This window comes from Phragmites australis, chromosome 22 (assembly GCF_958298935.1).
Source record: "Phragmites australis chromosome 22, lpPhrAust1.1, whole genome shotgun sequence".
NCBI lineage: Eukaryota > Viridiplantae > Streptophyta > Magnoliopsida > Poales > Poaceae > Phragmites > Phragmites australis.
Window position 1 is genome coordinate 17924633 of NC_084942.1, and position 24799 is coordinate 17949431.

General features: G+C 45.2%; 2 protein-coding genes and 1 pseudogene across 2 annotated transcripts; 2 read left to right on the forward strand and 1 right to left on the reverse strand.

Annotated features, from left to right (window-relative positions):
* Positions 1 to 1926: 1926 nt before the first annotated feature.
* On the forward strand, positions 1927 to 6490 carry LOC133904556 (auxin-binding protein 5-like; annotated as a pseudogene).
* Positions 6491 to 18632: 12142 nt separating this feature from the next.
* On the forward strand, positions 18633 to 20344 carry LOC133905281 (spindle pole body component 110-like). The gene has a single exon (XM_062347038.1). The coding sequence runs from the start codon at positions 18699 to 18701 to the stop codon at positions 20199 to 20201; it is 1503 nt and encodes a 500-aa protein (XP_062203022.1). The 5' UTR covers positions 18633 to 18698; the 3' UTR covers positions 20202 to 20344.
* A 1943-nt stretch (positions 20345 to 22287) lies between these two features.
* LOC133904898 (probable histone H2AXb) lies at positions 22288 to 23100 on the reverse strand. Its single transcript, XM_062346540.1, has 2 exons — positions 22838 to 23100; positions 22288 to 22715 (listed from the first exon to the last, which is right to left on the reverse strand). The coding sequence occupies exons 1-2, from the start codon at positions 23021 to 23023 to the stop codon at positions 22491 to 22493; spliced, it is 411 nt and encodes a 136-aa protein (XP_062202524.1). The 5' UTR covers positions 23024 to 23100; the 3' UTR covers positions 22288 to 22490.
* Positions 23101 to 24799: the final 1699 nt, after the last annotated feature.

Sequence of the window (24799 nt, forward strand, 5' to 3'; positions counted from 1 at the left end):
CAAAATCTTTCACAAGTAGCGTATCGTGTTCATCAATCCTGTTCCTCGACCACATTGGACCCGGGAATTATGTGACTATGGTCCGACTAAAAAGCTACCATTTTGAACAGTGGGAGGTGAACATACCATGATCAGTTTTGGGAAAGTGCACCACAAATTTAACAATTTAGTTCAAATGTGCACTTAAATTCTGAGGATACAGATTTGAAATCCCATTTCAAAATAGATCGAATTGTTGTTAGGCGGAGGAAGAGCGAGCCACTCTTCTCAGTTTCAGAACAGACATTGTTTCTAGATACTCCGGAAAGAGGACTTTTCTCGAACACGCAGAAGAGCTGTGCATCATTGTATTAAAAAGAAAAGTGACCTAGTTTATAAAGAAAACCGGACCCGAAAACTTTAACAAGCACTGCATTACAACCCGCGAAGCCCAGCTCATGCGCAACAGAAAGAGAGAAAGAAAGGAACCCCAAACCACCTAAACAACCGGACGATAGGCATGGCTAAGCAGCATACAACCCGGCAGACACAACAAACAGCATACAACGCAGCACTCTCGATCAACCAAACGGCACCCACAGGCCACACCAAACGATGCTACATCGCCAGCAATTGTGTCCAGCTAGCACCTCAACCAGAACATCCCAACAACTCCACAGGTGGAGCCCTGCTCCCACTCTTGACAACCCAACTCAGTCGGTGACTCCCATGCCAAGCCACAAGCTCAGATGGGGTCCTGGGACATAGACACTGTTGTGAAGCGCCGAAAAGGTGATGAGAAGCCTTGTCAAATAGGAGATCAATGGATTTGGACAAAAGAGCAAATAACAACGGAGGATGGTGTGCCCTGCAAGGAGTGTCGTCGGTTATAACAAAGAGCATAGGGATTCTCCGAAACGACGCCTTCAAGAAGAAAGCAGCAGCAAAACCGTCGTCGTTCATCCGGGAAGCCGAACAAAGTTTTCACTCGGAGAGAGATCCAGGGGAAGATTCGATACAATGTCTCCAGAGAGGTAATGACACCCACAAGCGTCACCGTCATCGGCAAGTTGCCTGCCAAGGCTTTCGCCCATAATTCTCCCCTACCACGACACAACCCAATTAACCAAAGGCTCAACGGGTCGACCAGACCATTCACCAGTAACCAACAGCACTCAGCACAAGAGCATGATGGCCCGAGCTACGCATCCTCCAGCAAGAGATGGCCGAGGATGAAGTCCTGGCCCGCTGTAACGCACAGCAAGACCGCCGGGGTTGCACCAAAATCGTCTTCAACATTGACCAGCACCCGCACCAGGCAACAGCTGCCCGACCGCCAGCAGAGTCGTGCAGGACGAGAAGGGTGAGGGAAAGCCAATGCAGCCAACAGGTCTCCAACAGCCGCGCCTGCACCTACAGCCTAAAGTCAATGTGGAGCAACTACGTCGGCCGCCGAGACCCAGAGCTGAGGAGCCTGGAATCGGTCGCCAATGGGTGGATCCCACAACCGCTCGGAGGAGCGGGGATGAGCAACCGCAATAGAGGACCACGCCGACCGAAGGGAAAATAGACTAGAGGAGGGAGCCATGCGAAGGATCTAGCCGCACGGACACCGCAGGGCCCAACCCTATCGAAGGACACCACGCTGGCAACGGATCCAAGCGGAAAGGGAGATCTGACGAGGTACAAAGCGGATCCACCCGCATCAATGGCACACGTGGAACGGAGGGGAGTGGAGAAGGAGGAGGAGAGCAAGGGGAGGAGGGGGGATGACACCGCTTGACATCGCTCCCAGCTGCCTCCACCGCCGTCATGGTCGTCGCTGGCCGACGGTGGTGATAGCGGCCTAGTCAGGCCGGTGGAGGAGGAAGTTGAGGGAGGGGCATGTTGCCCTCGAGTCGCCTCTGAGGAGATGACACGAGGGAGGGAAACGATCCACCATGTAGAATGGTGTTCCTCCAGAAAGAGGACTTGCCTAGAAGCAACGCCAAGATCCTTAAGGGTGGAAAAATGAAAATTAATGGCACCAGAGAAAGGGACAGTGGAGCACCCACCGTTGCGGCTGCACGTGGATCCCACTCTGCCCTTGTCGGCCGGGCCCTCCTCCTCGCTGTCCTCCTTGCCGTCACCGTCGCCTCCTTCCTCCTAGTAGCCGAGTCGTCCTGCCCCCAAGGTGTGCCCTCCTCATCTGTCCTATCCCCTCCCATAGTCCCACTGTCGAGTATCTTGAAACTTTCATACTTGAGTACTTCGCTGCACGCACCCAAGATCACACTTTGCCCAGATGCGAGCACTAAACTAATGTGTTAGGTAGATTTGAGGCAGCTAAGGATAAATATCGCTAGTTTAGCGACAGAAGTGGTTTCAATACTCTTGTGGCAATCCTAGTTAGTGCATCTAATGTGTCCAGACAATTCATTGGTGAAGGACATAAGCCAGATACACTATAGCAACTATGGTAGGGAAGGATTCTCGCATATAACCATTGTCGGAAGGAGGTGAGAGGAATGAAACCTAGGGATGCAGTGTGCTTGCTAATATATATCGACATGACTAATAATGCACACACTAGTTAAATGTACTCAAGTATAGATTGTCTTTTTACGGATTGGATTTGGTGGACGATGTATATCACTACTACAGAAGTAGTCATAAGTGTCACCTCATCAGTGTCAGTTCAGTCAAAACTGGCACTGGTAGGGTATCAATGCCGGTTAGTAGCAATACCAAGCATCAACTTGTCCATTTAGATAAAAACCGGCACTAATACTACAATCGGACCCAAAAATTTTATGCAATGCATTTTTTGGCCTGCACTGGTGTCCGTTCAACTCGATCACCACTCATGCATCCACCTTAACCTCTCGGTCACCACTCACGCGTCCACCTTATCCTCTCGGTCACCACTCACCTCTCAGTCTCTCCTCCGGCCTCCTCCCCTCCTACCTTCACCGGCCTTCACTCTGGCCTCCTCCCCCACCGGCCACTGTGACGGTGGCGGTGATGGTGTGTTGAGCATTCGGCAGCGGCAGAGAAGAGGGGAGGTTGAAGGGGTAGCAGGGAGGCGGTGGTCAGTGACAGCACCAGATACACCTGCGGTTCAGGCTCAGTTTGTGCTGGGGATGGGTTGCTGGGCAGAGGAGCTACTGAGGAAGGGTTCTCCATGGAAGCTTTGGGTTTTGGTTGAATCCGTGAATGCGTGTGTGGTCAATTTATGCAGGTTGATGGTAGTAGACTTGAATTGCATGTGTGTGCACTCTGTGTATGCATGTATGAATGTTCTTCTCCTCTATTATGTTCATGCATTTATGGTTCGTCTATTCTAGGGGATGAGCTACAATGTGAAGAGAGGTGTGTTGAGCTCTGTTCTTGGGTATAGGATGCAATGTGAAGAGAGGTGTGTTCAGCAGAGGGAGAAAGAAGGGCTGAAATGCTTGCAGGGAAGCAGGAAGGGCAGATGTGTTGAGCATGTGGCGGTGGCGGCGGCAAGAGCACGACGGCGGTGGCAGCGGCAGGAGCGGCAACCAAGGTGGCTCTTTTGATCTGACTCACTTATTTTTTTGGGCTCGAGAACCTTTTTCAGTGCCGGTTCCAGACCCGACACTGATAGACACTGACTATCAGTGTCGAGTAAAGAGTGCAGGTTGATAAAACGGCAGTGAAGTCATTTTTCAACCGGCACTGATATGTAGTTCTATAGTAGTGTATGTATATTGCAATGCTCACCTAGATGCTAGACATAGAAAGTCAGTCATTTCGTGACTAGCGACTAGGCTGTTTAGATGGCAACTAGACGATCTAGATGATTTTGTACTATAACAGCAAAAATGCAAACAAATACATATCCATGGTAGGAGACTTGCGGGGGGAGTATACATAGATCTAGGGATTAGAGCTAGTACCTATCCATGGCAGGGGATTTTGAGAAGTGGAGGGGTGATGGCTCGGGCGCGGCCAGGGGTGGCGGCTCGGGCGAGGCTCCTGGCGCGGGCAACCAGCGATGGCTCGGACGAGGCCGCGAGCGCGGGCAACTGATGATGGCTCAGGTGAGGTCGCGGTGCAGGCAGGTGAGCTGCAGCCGATGGCGCCACCATAGATGAGAGGAGAGAATTGAGAGATGAATGAGAGGAGATAGTTTCGAGGCCGAAATTTGGTCCCACGTGCGGCCAAAACAATCCTCCTACGCGGACTCACCAGACGCCAAACTTTGCATCGCCAAGATGTCCGTCTAGTCACGTGCGCAGCCGACTAGTCATGTCCAACCACCGTCTAGATTCACTGACTAGTCAGTCTTTGACCAGAGTTGATTGTCTAGACAGTCTAGCCATCTAGAGTTGCGTCTAGACGCTAAACTAAACTCTGAGGCTTCTATTAGCAACTGGTCATTGTCTAGACGCGCTAGACAATGGTCTACGCAAATATTGGTATACTGCCACCATGATGCCGGATAGTTTCTTGCTTGCTTCTGCGTGAACTCAAGAACTGTAGTACTGCACTTTTCAGTCAGCGTTGCTGTGAGTTCAAAGGCCTTAATTAGCTGTACTGATGTGTAGATATTGTTTCTTTGACGATCCATGTTCAATGGGAAGTGTAGATGCTGCCATGATTCTTACTTGCTTCTATATGAAATGTTTCCCTTCAGGTGGAAGTGTGACTTCAGACATTTGGCCCAGGCCAAAGGACGCCGATCCACAGGCATTCCTGTGAGGAGGTTTTTGTTGTCCTCAAAGGGAAAGGCACGCTCTTGCTGGGGTCGAGCTCGCTGAAGTACCCGGGAGAGCCTCAGGAGATTCCTGTCTTTCAGAATAGCACGTTTTCAGTACCTGTAAATGATCCGCACCAGGTAAAAGAGAACGCTTGTCATGGTTTTCTCCTTTTTACTTTGTCTGATGCCTGCTGATGGTCTGTTTTTTTTAGACACTAGCATTATGCCTGCTTTTATTGAAAGCAAGATATTGTTCTGATACATCATCCTGCTGCGGTGTAAACCAAAAGGAAGCAAACAGAGAAGCGAACTGCTAAAAGACTAATACAATCCAAGACAGTAGTTCATATTTAGCCAGAAGGGTCTGCAGAAAAGGCTTCCGACATTTTGTCCTTGCTCTTTTTTTATGTAGTCTTCAAACCATCTCCTTAGCTTATGCATCGTCTCCTCCAAAAGTAGCTTGTAAGGCTCGCCGAGAAGAATACTCCACTTCTGCATGAAAAAGATAATTTTCCGTAATACATCAGTTGGCTATTTGGGGTATTGCTTCTCTATAGCCATCTTATTTCACATTTTCCACACCACCCAAGTAATAATCGTAAACCAAGCACCCCAAAATCAAAATTTTCTGCACCCATCGGGAGCCAGTTAAGAAAATAATCATTCATTGAGGTGGGTACCAGATCCCAGCCCAAGGCCTCTCACAGGCAATTCCAAACAGGATACAATTCCTATTCCCCTTCCATTGTTTCCTCTTCAGTTGAACCCCAGTTTGAAGTCATCTTGCAGTGCTAACCATAGAAAGACCTTAAGCTTCTTGGCACTTTACTCTTCCATATCTTCCACATTCTTCTGTTCAACCACCCCCCCCCCCCCCCAAAAAAAAAGCAATGAGCCTGTACAGTGACCAGTGATTTTGTTGTGTATTTACCTGATTTTTCCAGCACCCATGTCACTGAATCCTGCTCATCATTGAGTTGTTGGCATTGTAAGAATTCCAGCCCTGCTGATGATATGCTCTGTTACCTTAGCTATATTTCAATATTATTTTGAATTAATTTTGGTACTGTTGAAGATTAGTTCCTAACAATATGTCTGTAAATTGATTATGTACTTTCGAGGGTATGGATTAATCACGAAACGAGATAAAACGATGTATATAGGTTCAAGCCTCGAATTAGAGTAATACCCTGCGTCCTGCGGGGGTGTTGCTGTCTTATATTGATGTCTCAAGTACAAGCAAGGTGGCTAAGACTATTACAAGAAGTTGATTGGATCTAATCTATCATAGGGCTAAAGTCGCCGAGTAACTCCTCTGGTGTTGTCTTTCATGTTGCTCGTTCTCCTCTCCAGCCTTTCCGCCTTATATAAGGGTGAGATACCGACTACTATCTAGCCGTATTCGATAGGGAGTTATCTTACTTAACGTCTAAGTAGATAGATCTGTTTTGAATACAAGTCGTATCGGTTTGGGTAATCAATCTAAACCTTCTCGATATGTACTTTCTTGATTTCGGATGTATCAGTACCGCTGATTTGGTTTTATTATATCTGGAGTTACCGAATATACGTCGTATATACCCTATCTGTATATAATATACTCTTATATGTATATACCCAAAGTTAGATACTCGTCAGGTGCATAGAGGATTGATTTATATGTTAGTGTTTGCATCTTCTTTCTCTTTGTTGCAGGTTTGGAATCCTGCTGAGCACAAAGATTTGCAAGTTCTTGTGATCATATCGCGCCCACCTATCAACAACATAAGCTGGAGTGATTTGCACATACGGACTACGTCAGAGTAACTTGTGTCAAGTTTGATACATGTGTGCAATGAACCTTGTACTAAGTGTTCTTGATGTTTCCATTTTTATTCAAGCATATGCCTACAGTTAGGAGTTCTTGTCGGAACCTTCTGGCCATGCCTAACAGCACCTCAGTGACAATACTGGATTGTCGGAGTGGGTGAAAGTACAATCTATAATTATTTCTGAGGATGTTTGCCTCTTCCAAGCATATAGTAAACGTCCCTAGTATCATGATTCAAGAGTGCTATTGTAAATTTAAACCGTAAATATTTTTCACCATAGGTGATAAAGTTATAAGGAGACATCCCGAGGACAAAAGGGACTTTAAAAACTTTAAAAAGTGAAAGTTATTTACCAGAAACTTAAAAAAAATGCAAATCTACTTTTTTTCAGAAACTTGAAAAAATGCACGCAAATATAAAATTTTGCACTTCTTGAGATGAATATTGAACATTGCCACTAGATTGCTACATATCTACCAATCATTGCTCACTCGCTATTTTTTCACGCGAGTTCTAGGACTCGAACTCACGACCTCGATCAGAAGCTCTGTGCGAGTGACTTCTCTAACCATCTCACCTCTCATTCTTTCTTGAGTACAATAGCAAAATCAATCATTTTGACGTCTTCTCATCGAACGTTTGAATGGCTATTTGCATATCTAAATGATCCTAAATGAAAAGGTTATCAGCTACAAAGTTATACATCTCGTCAAGTTCTACAATATTAATATAAAGTTTATCTCTATCCGACTCCGTATGAAAAGTTTATGTCCAATCCGTACAGTATTCAGTAAAACAGTCATAACTTTTGTACATGGAGTCTGATTTCGATATTTGACCTCTACTTTCGAAGCTAATGATGAGACACATCTGAAAAAAAAATACAAGTCTTTAGACCTGTACCTTTCTTATCCTCAAAAAAGGCTCGAAACATTCTTGACAGGACCTCTGAAGTTTTTGGATGAAAACTGACCTTCTTCAATTTGTCTAATAATTTTTTAAGACATAGTGCTATATCTGAAAGTCAGTGCTTTGCAGACGTTTCATCAATCCAAGTTACCAAACTCGTGATAAAAATATTTAAATTTACAGTTTTCAACTTTCAAACCCTATATGTGCTTTTTTCAATTATTCCTACTAGTTTTACACTAATCTAAGTTAAATATTTGTGGTCAAGTATATGGCTCCCTCCGTATCAGTTTTAGACATTTATTTGTTCATTTATATAGCGTCAAATAAAAAATGATCAACTACAAAGTTATAGATCTCGTCGAGTTCTATATTTTTCACATAAAGTTTGTCTTCATCCAATGTTAGAATGAGAAATTTATCTAAACTTTTAAAACGGAGCACATCCTAGAACTAACGAATATTTCTTTTGAAAAAGATAAGATTTGTAATGCATGTCAAGCAGGAAAACAAGTTGGAGCTGCACACCCCGCCAAAAATGTGATAACGACTACAAAATCGTTGGAGCTTCTACACATTAATCTATTTGGATCAATTGCCTATATAAGCATCGGTAGTAACAAATATGGTTCAGTTATTATAGATAATTATTCTTGTTTCACTTGAATATTCTTTTTGCATGATAAAAATGAAGTTTAAGTTACAATCAAGAAATTTGTAAGAATAGTCCAAAATAAGTTTGATATGAAGATCAAGGAAGTGAGAAGTGACAACAAAACTAAATTCAAGAACACTCAAGTCGAAGATTTTTTTATGAAAAAGGGATCAAGCATGAGTTCTCGGCATCCCACTCCCCTCAACAAAATGAGATGTCAAGATGAAAAATTAGACTCTAATTGAGTCAGCAAGGATCATGCTTGATGAGTATAAGATATTGAATCAATTTTAGGTGGATGTCGTCAACACCTCATGCCATGCCATCAACCGGTTGTATCTCCACAAGAACGATTACGAGCTTCTAATCGGTAACAAACCAAATGTGTCCTGCTTTAGAGTTTTTTGTAGTAAGTGCTTCATTATTAATAAAAATGCCAAAAGTTCTAAATTTGCATATAAAGTTGATGAAGATTTTTTGCTTGGATATAGATCAAATGCCTATGCATATCGTGTTTTCAACAAAACCATCAGTTGTGTTAAAATCGTGTGTGATGTGACATTTGATGAATCTAACGGCTCCCAAGTAGAGAAAATTAATCATAATGTGTTAGGTGATAAAAAAATTCTAAGTGAAGCAATAAAAAAGATGATAATTTATGAGATAAAGCCTCAAGAGCCACAAGATCAACTAGAGCCCAATATTGGTCAAGATCAACCTAGTTTCTCAACTCAAATGGAGCCACCTACATCAACTTAAGATCAAGACCAAGATCAAGATCAAGCTCATGGTGACTCCAATAATCTTCTTGATAACGATGAAGCTGAAGATGTCCAAATCCAATCCCAAGTGACAAACTCAAAAGTACATATAAAGTTGATCTTACTTGAGTGAAAGGGGTTATCACTGCTCCTTTAGCCGACAGATGATAATCAGTTATCACTGCTGGCTGAAGGCTTCAGTCGGCAGTGATTTTCACGACCATCATGTTTGTGGTCAAAAAAAACAAAAAATATTTTTCTCATCTGACTTCGTATGAAAAAGTTATGAATTTTTTTAAGGTATGCTATCTTCCATTATCATTGTCAGCTCGTCACAGAAGCCGATAGTGATACCCATAATCATTGTTGGTTCATAACACGAATCGATAGTAATACTTGATGAACTATCGCTGTCGCTCGTGGCTAGAACTGACAGTGATAGTTCATGTATCACTGCCGGTCGATATCCTCATCTGGCAGTGAAGCATCACTACCGACTCAAGCCTTCAGCTGGCAGTGATGCCTTTCATCACTGGCGGTTCATAAATCCACATTAGCTGATTCTTTCTGTTCGGCTTTTAAAGCCAGCCTATTAGATATTGACAATGATAAACCGACATATATAATTGGTTTTGTAGCAGTATCAGCTTCATCGATGATCCTCCTGGATTAAGATCCACATCTACTAGTCGTAGAACAGTACCGTGTGCTCTGTCATGTACAGTTCTGTATTATGCCTCCTTAGGGAAATTACATTTTTTATCATGATTTATGAAGTTAAGAGCTTCTAAGTACATTTTTGTCACGATTTATGAACTTAAGAGCCAATGTACGCTGTTTCCAGGTTCTAGTATATTCCAGTTTGCAGGCAGTACTGATCTTCTCGAATTGCCTGTGTTCTTTGTATAATTGTTCATCTGACCTTTTTTTTTTCTAACCATTGATTCTAGTCAGTATTGAACTATTGATGTAGTCTTTTCTAACCGATTGATGGTGGTTCTTTTTTATTTTTCTTGCATATACATCTGCATATTTTTATGAATAGAATGATAACGAAAAGCAAACATATCACCCGGTTTTAAAATCAAACCAAATGTAGACTACATATATGTCAGGATTAAATTACATACATATAGTAACATCATAAGTGAGCAACATACATAATATTCATTATTACAATATTACTTTATTACATCAATGACCTAAGGGTTTAAAAAAAGATTACAAAGCAGCGAAAATAAACTTAGCACGACGTCTAATTCCACACGCAATCAATCGAGAAGTTGTCTGCCTAGAACTCAGCTCCATCTTCTGTGAAATCCTCACAGCAGTCTTTACCTTCCGAGCAACAACAAGATTATGGGAGAGAGTGCAAGTATGAGTATATGTAATACTCAGTAAGTGTGGCAAAATATGACACGAGGATCAAAAGTTAAGATAGACTTAACTCAGAGGTTTATTTGCATAAATACTATTTTAGTAGTAATACAGTTATAAAGCAACCTATTTTCTGAATGATTCTTTAAGACCTGAGTCAAGGTTCCGACTAACTTGCTCCTCAACCGAGGTTCCAACCACCTATAAACAAAGCTAACTTGAATCACAATTCCTACCAAAACCAATCCAGGAACCACCCGACTAATCATGTGAGGAGTCCATACCACTCATGACTGTGAACATGGCTGATATATCAGTTTTCACTCTGCAGAGTTCTCACACTTTACCCACAAGACGTGTCCTCCTTTTTGCCCGTGTCGATCAAACACTTACACACTTTCGAGGTGTGCGGTTAGGATTCCACTGTAAAGCCTTTCTAACGTCTCTCTCAACACATGTCCATCCGCTGAGGTTTCACCGCCGTAAGTAAGTGGAGTACATTCACCCCTGAAGCCCCCTCTTGCGCCTTATGGTTTCAGAAAGTACACATTTCTATTCCTGTACCACCAAATAACCTTCACAATGCTAAAAGGATAGCGAATTACTCAGCTAGGCCCGTCCCATACCAGGCTTATGGTTGTACTGCTTTCATAGGTGGTCGCTCTATGAACCAGTCCTTAATATGGTCTGGGCAAGACTACCAGCATCCAACATGTGGAGATACCGATATCCGATAAAGTAAACATTCTTGCCTGGAACACATCCACATGCCGACCAATATGTCGACTTGCCCAGCCGCTACTTTCTAAGTCTAAGCATTTTACCCAAGTTTAACATTATTAACCAAAACATATTTTTCTTATACTACCCACGAGTAAGCATAACTAAGTATTTTCTACTCAGAAAATGACAACCATACTACGGCTACAAAGAAGGTTATGAAAAACTAGTAAACCTTAACAATAGGATAACATATTGGATGAGCATGTAATTTGTAAAACAAAACTTTATGGAAATAGGCGTAAAATATTTAAGGACACTTGCCTTCTCCGTTGAGTTGCTCGAAATCCCCAGAGTCTTGATCCCAGATGTTCTCAAACGCCTCTGTCGGAGGGTCAACTCCTATCGCAGAGATCCCGAGAGACCCCTTTTTAGAGATTCGGCCGGGGGGATGATCCTGAATAAGTTCGTCGGAGAAATAAATGGAAGTGGAAGTAAATGCAACGGCCGGTGGTGGGGGATGATCGACCTAGTGCAAAGGGAAGTAAATGCACCAGAGTTTAGACAGGTTCGGGCCGCACGGGGGCGTAATACCCTACTCCTGTATGGATGCAATAACTTATCCTGAGGGGGATCCCTCAAGGATGTATCTGGTTACAAGAATATAGTGTCTAACTAAGAGCTTGAGGCTCCTTGTTCTCCGGCAGGAGCTCTGCTCAGGCTTGCTTGCAATGTCTTCGTCCGTTGGCTTGGTTCGTTGTGGGGTTCGTCTTCTTCATCTGAGTGTGTCACGGTTGACTGCTTGGGCTCTTTTTTCTCTCTCTCTGTATGCCGATCCTTTTATGCACTCTCCGACCGTGACATACCCCGAACGGGAAGTAAGGGGCACAAGTTCCAAGACGCCACAACTGAGAAAGGCGTCATCATTTCCTCTAGGCGAAGTGACTGGGGCGGTGGAAAAAATGCGGCGCGCGTCCGGTCACTTGTCACAGTGGGCGCCCTGGCGACGGGCGCCGTTGAGATGGCCCACCGGGCAGCCACAGAGGCACCCGGCGTGCCCGCCCTGTCTTGTTCCTCTGCCACGGCAGGGCGGCAAGCGAAACGTCTTGATACTGGCGATGTTATCCCGAGACACACCGGATGATACGGGACGGGACCCGTGCAATTAATGGCCCCATGCCTCTCTGCCAAAGCATGGCAGGGACTGACACTGCGGCGGGAGCAGTTGGGGATGTCAGGCCGCGCACGCCCATTAAATGCGGCCTCGGACCTCTAACTGGTTGACACCTCATCGGCGGGCCCCTCGGGGGCCCTTCTGGGTGGTCGGGGCACCGAGTGCTGGGGGGTACTGTTTACCTCCCCGAGCACCCTCTCCCGAGAATGCCTACCCTTGCCCTCGGGGTACCGGGCGCTCGGGGGCACTGTTTACCTCCCCAAGCACTCTCTCCCGAGCACTCTCGCACGAACCTTCGGGGAACCGAGTGCTCGGGGGCTGCCACGTGCAACCCCAAGCACTCTCTCCCGAGCACTTTTGCACTGACCCTCGGGGAACCGGGCGCTCGGGGGCTGCCGCACGCAACCCCTCGAGCGCTCTCTCCCCGAACTTAGCTCTTCTGATCGTCGGGGGACTAGGGTGCTCGGGGGTGACCGGACACCTCCCCAAGCACTTTCTTCCCGGTACTTAGACTCTGCGGGTCATCGGGGAACTGGGGTGCTCGGGGATCAGAGACTGTGGCCCCGAGCACCTTCTCCCAGAACTTAGATTTTCCTCATCCCGCAGGAGGGACCTCGCGGGATGGTAACACGTGGCGGACGGCTAGCCTGGCCTCGGGACTCAGGGACCCCCGGTTCCTGATACACCGACAGCCTCAAGGACAAACTCCTCTTGACAAGTCGCGGCACGTCGGGGAAGACTGGAGCGGCTCAGCGACGAAGGGATTCAACGGTGGACGTTCAGCGACGATGGAAGCTCAGTGCGGCGACCGGAAGTCGATGGCGAAGGGTCGTGGACGACAAGATGTGGTCTACAAACACGAGCACGCACTCAGACGGCATCGTGGAAGCTTGAAGCGGCTCAACGACAACAAGGTGGCTGGGAAAAGCTTCGGCGGCGGCAAGAGAGCTCACGGGTGAAGGGAAAATCAAGGGAACTTAGGGGTTTGGGTGTGGTTTGATGTAAGGAGGCTCGGTCAAGGATGGGATTTGAATTTTATAGAGGAAGGAGGCGGGATTGAGCTGGCTGGCGGGGAATAATGACAGCGGTGAGGAATTCGGCTCCGTTTCCTTTTCTCTTGCACTATTTCGTCGTGATTTGATTCCTGTGTGATGGCCTTCTTCATTACAACGACCGATATTGAAGGAATCGTGGCCTCCATCCTTTACTCGTGCGTGTATTCCTCGGGATTGAATCAGACAGCTGGTGCCGGAGAAAAGAGAGGGAAGGATTCAGTTGGGAGAGGAAGGTGATGACCAACGGCACCCATAAGGCGGAGAAAACAGAAAGAGAGATAAGAGGGAGGGAGAAACGGGTGTGACAAAAAAAATTGTCTTGCAGCTTGCAACATCTATGGAGCCCTTCATATTTAAAATCGGTAGCATTAGCCGAATGGAGCCTGGATTCCCATGCAGCGTAATTTTCAAGGAGCAAGGATTACAAAAGACGATTTTAAAGGGAACCATCACCATACATGAGAGACCACAACTCCGATTTGCACGGAGGCTCTTTTTGGGTTCTGGAAGCTAAAACAATTGCATCTAGCAAAAAGACGTGCATAAATAGAAATTGCAACAACAGTTTTACCCAATAGGTGAGCTGCTCCTCGGATCCGTGCTGCAGCACCAATCTCTAACATGTTTGGTTTCTTGTACGAGTCCCATCCTGGATCTGTTGATCCTGCATCGGAGGGCGTTCGTCTATTTGGTTCCTTGAATTGAATGAGGGCATACGTATTCTCAGAATATTTGCGTGTGATGCTGAACAAATTCGTGCAGCAAAATCTGTCGCACCACTTCGTCCAGGGCCAAACAGTGCCATGCGAACAGTACTCCAAATTTTACTATGTTCAAAGAAGTGGTTTTTTATTGTTCAAAAAATTATAGAATATTTTTACATGTTTTATAATTCATGTGCAACCCATTTTATTTGGATTCACTCAAAAATAATATGTAGAATTGAAACTAAAATTCTCAAAAAAAAAATGCTGCTTTTATAACTTCTAATAATTGTTAGAGTCTCAAATAAATTCTTAAAAATTTAGGAAAATTCACTAATAATCTTCTTATGTGATCAACTAATTTCTAAAATTATTTACATCCCTAAATTATGTGATAAAAAAGTGAGTTCCTTTATTTATATGTATTTTTATCATTTCATATGATAATAACAACTATAAAAATTATTATGTCTGTAAAATATTTAAGTTATACATTGATATAATACATGACTTTTAAGCAACTAAATATTTTCTCGTACAATCTCATACATCCAACCAAGCATATTCTCATACCATCTTATACCTCCAACTAAATATATTTTTGTACCATCTTATACATCTAACCAAATAACATACTTGTACCTCATCCAGTACCATCCAGTCCAAGGCCATCCTATCTAGGACGATCCCATCCCATTCAACTTCGTTTAAACAACCAAACACTATCTATAATCTCTCTTATCAGCACGGAAGCAGATCTTTAGTATCAACTGTCCACTACTTCTCTGACATCATTTGCATCCCTCGTCATGGCACGTGGCATTGCTAGCTACTAGGGATTTTAATTTTTTCATTCACAGGCGAAAAAACCAAATTCATGAAATTTCGGTTATTTTTTCGTTATCTGCTCTATATGTCCTAAAATTTGATATTTTATTCCCCTCCAAAATTCCCAAAATTCGTAAAATTTCATCAAAATTTTAATCCCAGCTCGCTACTACAAAAACTGACACTGATAGTGTCCTTTATTGCTAGTTCTGTGGTGGTGGCTAGTGGTAGGTGTCTTCGTGGTTCATCCGGCAACCTCCTCTTCTCTAGCCCTGACTCCGGCAGTGAGTTTGGATCTCCACATCGGGACCGTGGCTATCTCGGTGCATGTCATCAGTGGCATCTTGAATCATATGGACTGACTTCTTTCATAGGAATTTTGGAGGTATTGTAACATGAGGTCTAACCTCATGGAAAATTTTCTTTATGTCTATCTCTCTCATTTAATTCCTGTATTTTTTCTACGATCCATCCAAACAATCATTTGGACATTTCAATCCTGCGCTTTTCATATTTCTGTGTTTTCAGAATCTTTCCAAAGAAGCCCTTAATGTGTGGCTTGTCTTCTTCGTTAAGAAAATCCTAATACGTGTAGGCAGGGTAGAAGAAATGAGCTGAGCTGAGATATACTCAATCTGAGTCGTTGATTGCGTGAGGGTTGCTTTGGCCAAATGGAAACGCAAATAGTACGGGAACCAGCAGCCAATCAAGGTATGCGTGAGCCTTTCCATAGCAAACAAAGATAAACAATTAGTGGATTGGATGCTTGTTCCAAACGTTCCATGGCCAAATCCTAGCAAGCTAGCCATTCGGATGCTTGTATCTTGATGATCATGCGCAAATCCGTTCAAGCAATATTCCATATGGGCGACACATACTTTTGTTAAGTTTGAGATATGTGTTCCATACTGATTTGGAATTTGAAATCATACATATTTTGAATATATTATATGAAATTTAAATTTTTGTAACAGGTTGAAGTAATGTATTAGAACCAAATTACAAATTAAGTATAGTGCCAGGAGATATACATTACATCCCAAATGGGCTACCAAATTTAATTTCAAAAGTACGTTAAACTTTCCATCATAATAATTATTTGAGTTCTATTTGGGGGGGGGGGGATATTTGAGATCTATTTATGACATGTTCATGGATGAATTGTTCCACGGGCATTCTTCATGAATTGAGCCTTGAACTCATGTTAATTCTTGATTTGAACCATTGATTGTTGGATGTAATATCTATCAGTTATTAACCGTAACCATTTTTTTCAAGAATTTGGTCGTAATCATTAATTTGATTCTCTTTATCCACTCAAAACAATTAGGATATTACAGACATTATACACTTCATCAACATCAAAAATCTCATCCAAAAATCTAGGATGGTAAACAACCTTAGCTTTTGAATATTCAGCTTTTGAGAATCTAGTTTTTCTAAATCCACAATCTACAATTAACTTTTAAGAATGGCTAAATTGCATAAACCACCCCCAAAACTCACTTAGAGTTTGAGATCCCCCAAAAAAAATTGGTTCGTTGCAAAGGCCCACCCGCTTTCTTGGTCCAGTTTGATTCCCACCTCTCCGTACACATCCGATTCAAAGCATGTTTTCACCGACGTGATCTTGCGTCATGCAAGCTCAAACAAGCCGGCCTCGGTCCAACGCTGAGCCTAACCTAGGTTCCCTAATATGTTCGCCCCTCCCGCCATGTGGCATGGTCAATGACACAAGCATTGCATTGAACGAGGAGATCGAGAAGCTAGACAGCACGCAAAAGCCTCAACCTCCTTAGCTAGGCATCGGTCGCCCTTCATGCTTACTACAACTAGTAATTTTGGTTTTCTACTGGTTGTTTTAACTATATCCCTAGCTCTATTTATTTGCTTGAAGAAGATATGTCTTATTTGAAATGAGTGGAATGAATTAAGTCATAAAAGAAGCCTTCCCTGCCACCTTCGCCCCCTCCAGACGGACCGACACGATACCACTCGGTTGGCATCGAGCTTGTCATCACCTCTCCAATCCTTCCCCTCTAAGCCATCGACCAACACCGCCCTGGTGAGATTACAGAGCCAATAGCATCTCCTTCCTTTCGTCATTTGCCTCCTCTCCCTCTAGGGTGAGCTTAGCTCTCCGCTTCTCCCCTTCCTTCCTTGAGTCTGGTTAGTGGTTGTCGCCTCTCATTTAAATCTGCTCGAACCTTAATCCTTTCCTCAAAATCAAGCCTATCACAGCCTTCATCACTCATTTGTTATGCTCCTGATGAATGTGTATTTCACTTGGCTTTCAAAGCCGACCAGAATCGCCATCACCATCGTGCATGCTCTGTCGAAGCTGCCACGAGTGCACTATTGTCGATCTTCACGATAGAGCCACCCAGACTCGTCGCACTAGCCAACCGACTCTGTCTCGCCATCATGAGTTCAGCCAAGCCACAACCAATCATCCTCCGCTGATGATGAACTCACTTGGTTGACGCTATATACACACATAATCCATTAACCTCAAGCATACGAGTCATTGTATCCTTTTCCTTAGAGTATTCCAAGGTTTATTGACCTCAAAAAAAAGTGGGTCTCATGCTTTAGCTATCAAAGTGGTACTACCAACAAGAACAGTTGTTGATTGTGATGTGAGGTGAATCAGAGATCCATGAAAAGGGCCTTAGGTTCGAAAAGATATATGAGATACGCTCTTCCCTAAGGTTAAAGTTCACTTGCATGCAATGATCAGATTAAGATATTAAGGGTGATTAATCAGTGGCTACGCTATAGATGAAGAGGTCCGCCTATTTTTGTGTCATGGTGTAGGTTGTGCTAAGATCGTCAACAAGCGTACTATGACAATGCTATCAATAAGACTAGATCCAAACACCACATTTATATCTATCCTACTATCTTGTATCTCAACGTTCTAAATATACCAATTAAGCATACATCGCATATATTGAAATAGAACAAATAGATATCAAAATTATCTCAGAGTTTACATAACAAGATCCCCGACAACCTCAGGGAAGAACAGAGAGATTACCCTATAATAACTCATGGACGCATAGCTATGGATGCTAAGAAACCTCATTGGGAGTTATTTGCGGAAGAGGGCAGCCAACCTGCCGCTGGAGTAACTGCGGAACTCTTGCTGTCTTACAGCAACATTGACCTATTATATCTAACAATAACCTGATCTATTCTCTATGGAATTCTTTATTGCCTCGCCGCGAGGTTACATGTCCTCTATTTATAGGCCCTCGAACGGGATCGTTTATTGGAGAGGTCGAAAGAGTCGTCACATATATTTTATTTTTTTTGCGTGAGAAAGGCTCAGAAACTCTAATCTAGGATGAACCGCCTTTAGGAGAAAGATGGGCCGAGGTAGTTCATGTACATATTTGCGGATATTATCTAGCACTCTCCCCTTCGTTAACATAATGCGTAAGAAAGTGAGCAATCATACCTCTAAAAATGACCATTAATTTAACAAAAAGATTTTTTTTTTAGAGTGGTTATTATCATTGTATTCTTTCTAAAAGATATTTACATAAATTAATAATATTACGAGTTTCTATTACTGTTTTCAAATAGAAAGTAGCTATCCAAGCATATTACGGAAGGCTGTATCTTTGGGTCCAGAGACCCGGATATTTTCTTCGGATCGAAGTGCACCCCTACAAAAACCACGAAAATTCCCAAAAACCACTCATTTCACGGATTTCACGCATCCCTACGAAACCCACGAAAATTCCCAATCTCCAATTAAATGCGGCGCAGAACGCGATAAGCCCCCAGCCCATCCCAGCCGTCCGTCCCCCACCAAAAAAAACCCATTTCAAATTCTTCCCACCCACCAACGGTCGCCTCCCAGAAGCCCGCAGCCACCATAAATCCTTCACTGTGAAATGGGTCCACATAGAGGTGGGACCCATCGGTCAGTAGAAGCTTTCGGCGCATAAATCCTCGCGCGGACCCGTCTCATTTCAATCCACTGGCAGCCACAAACCCTAGGACGCCGCCATGGCCAAGAAGAAGTCCGCCGCCGCCAACGGCAACGGCAACGGCCACCACGCCGTCGCGGCCGCGGATGCGGCGCCCGGGAAGGAGGACGTGCCGGATACGCGGGACCGGAGGGCGGAGCAGCTGAAGGCGCTCAACACCATGCTCCTCAAGGAGGCGACGGAGCGGCGGGGCCAGGTGGCGGCGCTCACCGCCCGCCTCGACGAGCTCTCCGCCGATGACGCCGCGCTCGCTGCCGCCGAGCGCACTGTGGCGCAGGCCGCCCTCGCCGCGCCCCTCCGCGCCGCAGCGGACGAGGTCGCCGCTCTCCGGGCCCGCCTCGCCGCCGTCCAGGAGTCCCTCCAGGCCGCGGAGTCGAGGGCATCGGCCGAGGCTGGCGCCAGGGGCGAGGCCGACGCCCAGCTCGAGACGGCAGCCGGGGAGATGGCTCGTACCCTGAAGGTGCTCCAGGAGAAGGAGGCGGAGGTGGCATTCGTGTCCATGAAGGTCTCGAGCTTGGAGGCAATGGTGGCGGAGCTGGAGAGCAAGAACTCCGAGCTGTTTGGGGAAAAGGGCGAGCTGGCGAAGCAATTGGAGGAGGCCATGGATGCAATACGGATGGTATCGAGCGAGAAGGGGGAGGTAGAGAGGAGCTTGCAGGAGTTCAGGAAGGCAGCCGAGGCCTACCGGGTGGAAATTGAGGGGAAGGTTAAGGCGAAGGTGGAGGAATTGAAGGTGCTTGGTGCCAAGAAGGCGGAGATGGATGCAAGGGTGAAATCTTTGGAGGCGGAGCTTACAGTGGCTGTGGCTAAGAAAGGGGAATTGGAGGCTGAGGTGGTGTCAAAGAAGAGGGAGATTGATTTGGTGAAGGGAGAAAATGGTAAGCTTCAGTCCGAGGTTGCGGGTGCTGAGAAGAAATACAGCATGTCTGTTGCAGAGGTTGAAAGTCTCAGGATGGAATTGGGTGCATTGGTGAAAGCGAAAGAGGCCGCTGCTAAGGTATTTGATTCTGAGAAGGCTCAACTTGTGGGGAAATTGGGGGCCCTGAAGAGGAGGGTGGAGGAAATCCAGGCCGACAAGGAAGCAACCGAGGGAGTAATGCAAGAGAAGGATGCTCAGGCCTGTAAGCTGAGGGCCGAATTGGAGGAGCTCCACTCTTCCATGTCCCAGCTCCAAGTATCCTGCGATGAACTAGATACCAAGAGTTCACGCCTGAATGATGAGAAGAATTCAGTTCTGGAAGCGTTGGATGCTGAGAAGGCTGAAGCAGGGAAGCTGAGGTCAAAAATTGAGGAGCTGGAGAACTGCAACGGCAAGAAGGATGGTGACATTGGGAGGCTGAAGGCGGCATTGGAGGAAAAGAAGGGGAAGATTGATATCCTGAGCAAGGATATCGAGCTGCTGCAGCTCGCAGTGGCTGAGGCTCAGAAGAGGAAGATGGGTGGCATCTGGACATGGCTGTATGCCGCCACCACAACTATGGTGGCTGCCATCTCCTTCATCTATGCCACGAGGTCCCACTGAAGGGGCGCTCTTTTACTTTTTTGCTATGTTCCGTGTTCGTTTTACACTCTTATCAATATGCAACTTGAAATGATCATGTTGCTATCTTGCTGTATTGCTACATGATCATGAATCAGCTGGTTATGAAATGAAGTCTTTGCTTTCATAGTGTTTCGTGTTTCTTGTGTTGTACTTAGTTGCTGTTCTTTGGAATGTGTTTTGCCTATTAGATTCTGTGGCATTTTGATTGTTGGGTGTGGTGGTCAGGGTAATTGTTTCGATGGTTAGGTTGTAATTGGGATGCTGACATTTTGCATTGCAGAAAGCAGAATGGATCTAAACTTCTGAAGAGCTAATTGCTTGTTAGTACTAGAAAGCCTTTTGGGTGTGCAAACAATGCAAAGGTGCTTTCTTATAGACCTGCTCTGTATGCCTACTGTGATATGTATGGAACAATGAGTTGTCATTTCTTTGCAAACTCGCTGCTGTTTGCATTGACATGTCTATGTTTGCATTTTGAGCAAAGGTTAAATTATCGAGCAAATTGATGTGCTAGCAGGCGTAGTTGCAGTTGTTTTAGATGGTTCTGTTTGACAGTATCACGGTACTAGCATGAGGAATTGCCTACAAAAAGAACATAGTACAGTAGTGATGATTAATCGATACTGAGATTTTCCAACAATTACTCCCTTGGATCAGAAATAGTAGGTGTATTTATGTTGGACTCGATCTTCGAAGTTAGATTTTGACTTATGTTTTTTCACAAAATATATTATTTGTAGCTACAAAACCTATTTAAGTATGAAATCATTTTAAATTGTGAACTTAATTATATAATTTTTATATATTATATATTTTTATAATTTGATTCAATATTAGTCAAAGTACATAAAATTTGATTTTTTCAAAAAGAAATGCGTCTACTATTTCTAAACGGGGGAATATTTGGTATAGTCATTGCTGCGGCCAACTTTCAAATTCCAAAGATGATCAATTCTTCCAGGTAAGTAAAAAAAAGGTTCAGATGTATTGTTGCTCATGTAGGTAAATGCTTCGTCATGCAGGTATTAGTTACAGAACAGTTGCAGGTGACAAGGCTTCAGGCAAAGGCAATAGCTGATGGTAGGCAGAGTAGGGCATAGGGTAAACTGAATAACTCTTTTTTTGAATCGATCGATGATTATTTATAGCTGATGGTAGGCTTCAGGCAAAGGCAATAGCTGATGGTAGGCAGCGCAGAGCAACCCTACGCTCGGTGACTTGGCTCCTATACGTCAGAAATACGTCAGAGGAGCCGGTTCCTGCAAGAGCTTATCTGATGTTACAATGGCAGAAACAACACAGAGGATGTTGTAATGGTAAATGAGTGTGACCGACTGACAAATGTACCCGTAGAATCCAGAGCGAAAACCGCATCAACACGATGTGATAAGGTTACTTTGCTTCTTAATTGGTAAATAATCTATCAGCTGGCACTACACATTCAACTGAAGATTCTTTGCGTGATGGTTGTCGTTGAAGATTCTAGATTGTACGGTGTGAACGTGATCTCCTCAGGGTATTTCCATTTAGGAATCCGAGGATTTCTTGGTTTTGAGCCACCATCTTGAGGTTTACAGGATGAATCTCAAGAACCGGTGCCATTGGCATGCTTTTCTCGTTTCTGTATTTGCGATGGTTTGTATCGGTATTCTTCCATTTGAAATGCGAAATCAGAAACTACATCGTTACAGGAAGTTGCCGCTCCAATGATCAATACATCCGTAGCATGGTTGTCTGACAGTACTAACATATGGTGTAGCGATGCACAATTGCAGAAAATAACTCGAGCAATAGAGATCTTAAAAGATGTCCCTAGTAGGAGTTGAACACTGTACTGTGAGCTACAAATTCGAGATCAGAATTTCTGGTGGTTGCCTTGTGATGATTCATGCGTTCATCCAGCTGCTGTCATGATAGCTGGACACATATATTCTCCAAACATGTAATGACACTTGATACAGAGATTGTCCCTGACCAGCAGTTCAGATTGCAGTCACCACATTTGGCAAACGTAACATTCATAGATCACAATCAGTGACAGCTTTCAACAAAATCAAGAACAAACTTCACAGCAAGTAATAGCAATCGATCTTTTCATCCATTCCAGCAAGACTGATTGACAGATAGATACATCAAACAAGCAAGAACAGACAGATGGATACATCCATAGACACCGTGCATCGCAAGTACTGCTGATCAAAGAAGCTTCGGAAGTGGTCCTTCCTATTCAAGTTTGGTTCGAATCAGAAGGCAGCGGCGGGGGCGGGCTTAGAACTCCTGGGAGGCGGACCCGATCTCGGCCTTGTCCTTGCCGCCAGCCTTCTTGGGGAGCAGCGTCTGGTGGATGTTGGGCAGCACCCCGCCGGCGGCGATGGTGACGGCGCCGAGCAGGCGGCTGACCTCCTCGTCGTTGCGCACCGCGAGCTGGATGTGGCGCGGCACGATCCGGCTCTTCTTGTTGTCGCGCGCCGCGTTCCCGGCCAGCTCCAGCACCTGCGACACCACGCCGCCGGCAACGACGGGACACGTCGGGATTGAGACAATTCTTGCAATGGATTCATTGGGGAAAGAAGATATGAAAGAGATTGGGAGGAAAGGAGGGAGCGGAGGTTTACCTCGGCGGCGAGGTACTCGAGCACGGCGGAGAGGTAGACGGGCGCGCCGGCGCCCACGCGCTCGGCGTACTTGCCGGTCTTGAGGAAGCGCGCGATGCGGCCGACGGGGAACTGCAGCCCGGCCTTGGACGACCTCGACACCGCCTTGGTGCCCTTCGCCTTGCCCCTGCCGCCGCCGGAACTCATCTTCTTCTTCTTGAAAGTGTTACGCCTGGTTGCCCACTCACTCGGTTGCTCACCGGAGTCGCTAGCGCTGCGGAACTGGTCGGATGAGGCAAGGCAAGGGCGGCGGCGAGGCGGTTTATGTAGAGGCCGAGGCAGCGCGTGATTGGCGGCGAGGGCGAGCGCGCGGATCGCTGACGTGGGAGGGGGGCGTCCGGGCCGTCGGATCGTGAGGCGGACGGGCGGGATTTCGTTGCGCGCTCCAAGTGTGAAATTTGGTTTGGGTTTTCGCGCGGCGGGGTTTGGAGGGAGGCCGAATTTGGAGAGGCGATTAGCGCGCACGTGGTTGGGCTCGGCTTTCACGGCGGGTTGGTGGAGTGGGGGCCAGGCCCGGTTGTCGTTGGAGTGTAGATGGGTTGGGCCTTACTGGGTTTCGCGGGCCAACAAGGCCTAATGGATGTATATATTTGAAATTTTCAAAACGGATGTATATATTTGAAATTTTTATTTAAAAATGTATAGCAAAAAACTCCAGGAAAATCTTGGATGACCAAAAAGGCTTCACGACTACCGACTTGCTTCGGTGTGAGGATTATGGGCTCAAATGGGTTTGTCCTAGGTAGGACTTGATTTGGGCTCAACTAGTCAGCCAGGTCTGACGCTCTCAGGTGGCGTTTGGATGCTCACTTGGATTGATACGGATATGAAATGGGTTATGGAGATTGGGTTAGGGGTAGGGATATCAAAATCTATTTCATATCCTGTGTTTGGTATGAATTGGATTAGGGAGTAGGATACAATTTTGATTTTACCAAAATGCCCCTCACAAAATTAAAGCTGAAAATATTGTTCGGCTGGTTCTTTTCTTCAGCTCCTTCTACGGAAGCAACATGCCGCAACAACAACAGAAAAACAGAAGGAGCAGAGGAATACGATAGCAAAGAAGGAAGAAGTCAATTACACAGATTCACACAAATAAAGATCAGTCGAGGCTCCGAACCTCTGGTGGCTTGCATCTAGCGCAAGATTCGCCTCGATCGAGGACAAGGGGCCCAAGTGTGGCCGTGCAGATCTTGGTGATGCAAGCCCTGGTCACTATGGTGCCGTCGTGCGGAGGATGGTGAGCGTAATCAGGCAAACACGCTCGAGGAAGACTAACAGAAGATGAGATGGGTGGTGTGCTGCTACTGATGCAAGTCGCGCACGGCGGGGAGTAGGGTGGCTACAAGCACGGACTGGATCGGGTTGCGGCGTGCCACGAGCCACGTGCGGGAGCTGACCAACGTTTGCGGCAGCAGGCCTCGTCATGAGCTCTAGCGGAGGTGACGAGGGGTAGTTAATGGCAAGCTCCCATATTGAAAGGATAATAATGTCGCATAGAGAGAGGTGAATAGGCGTTTGCAAAAATTCGTCCTCTTTTACCGTTGGCCTAATCTTGCAGCGAAAAGTAAACTAACGGATTTTTCATAAGTAAAAATTCTAACTATGCTAGGCTCAACTAGGACACAATCACCCTAAATAAGTGTGAAAGTTACAATCCTAGGGTGACAAAAATTATTCAATTCTAGTAAAAGATATGCAAGAAAATATTAATAAAAAACCCTGAAAACACTATTCACTAGAGTATCCGGGTCAACCCGGAGTATCCAGGTTGAGAGCAGATTGTATAGTATCAGGAGTCTCCGGGTTAAATCCAGAACCTCCGGGTTCTATACAAAATATGCTCAAAACTTAAATTAAAGTACGACTAAAGAGTTCTAACTCAAACCAAATGAAGTCGTGTGTTCCAAGTGATGATTC

What these genes read in the sequence shown, in the direction of transcription:
- LOC133905281 (XM_062347038.1), top strand. Translation starts at nt 18,699, where the DNA reads ATGGCCAAGAAGAAGTCCGCCGCCGCCAACGGCAACGGCAACGGCCAC.
- LOC133904898 (XM_062346540.1), bottom strand. Translation starts at nt 23,023, where the DNA reads ATGAGTTCCGGCGGCGGCAGGGGCAAGGCGAAGGGCACCAAGGCGGTG. An exon ending in TCGAGTACCTCGCCGCCGAG is followed by an intron (nt 22,716 to 22,837) that starts GTAAACCTCCGC and finishes GTGGTGTCGCAG; the next exon opens with GTGCTGGAGCTGGCCGGGAA.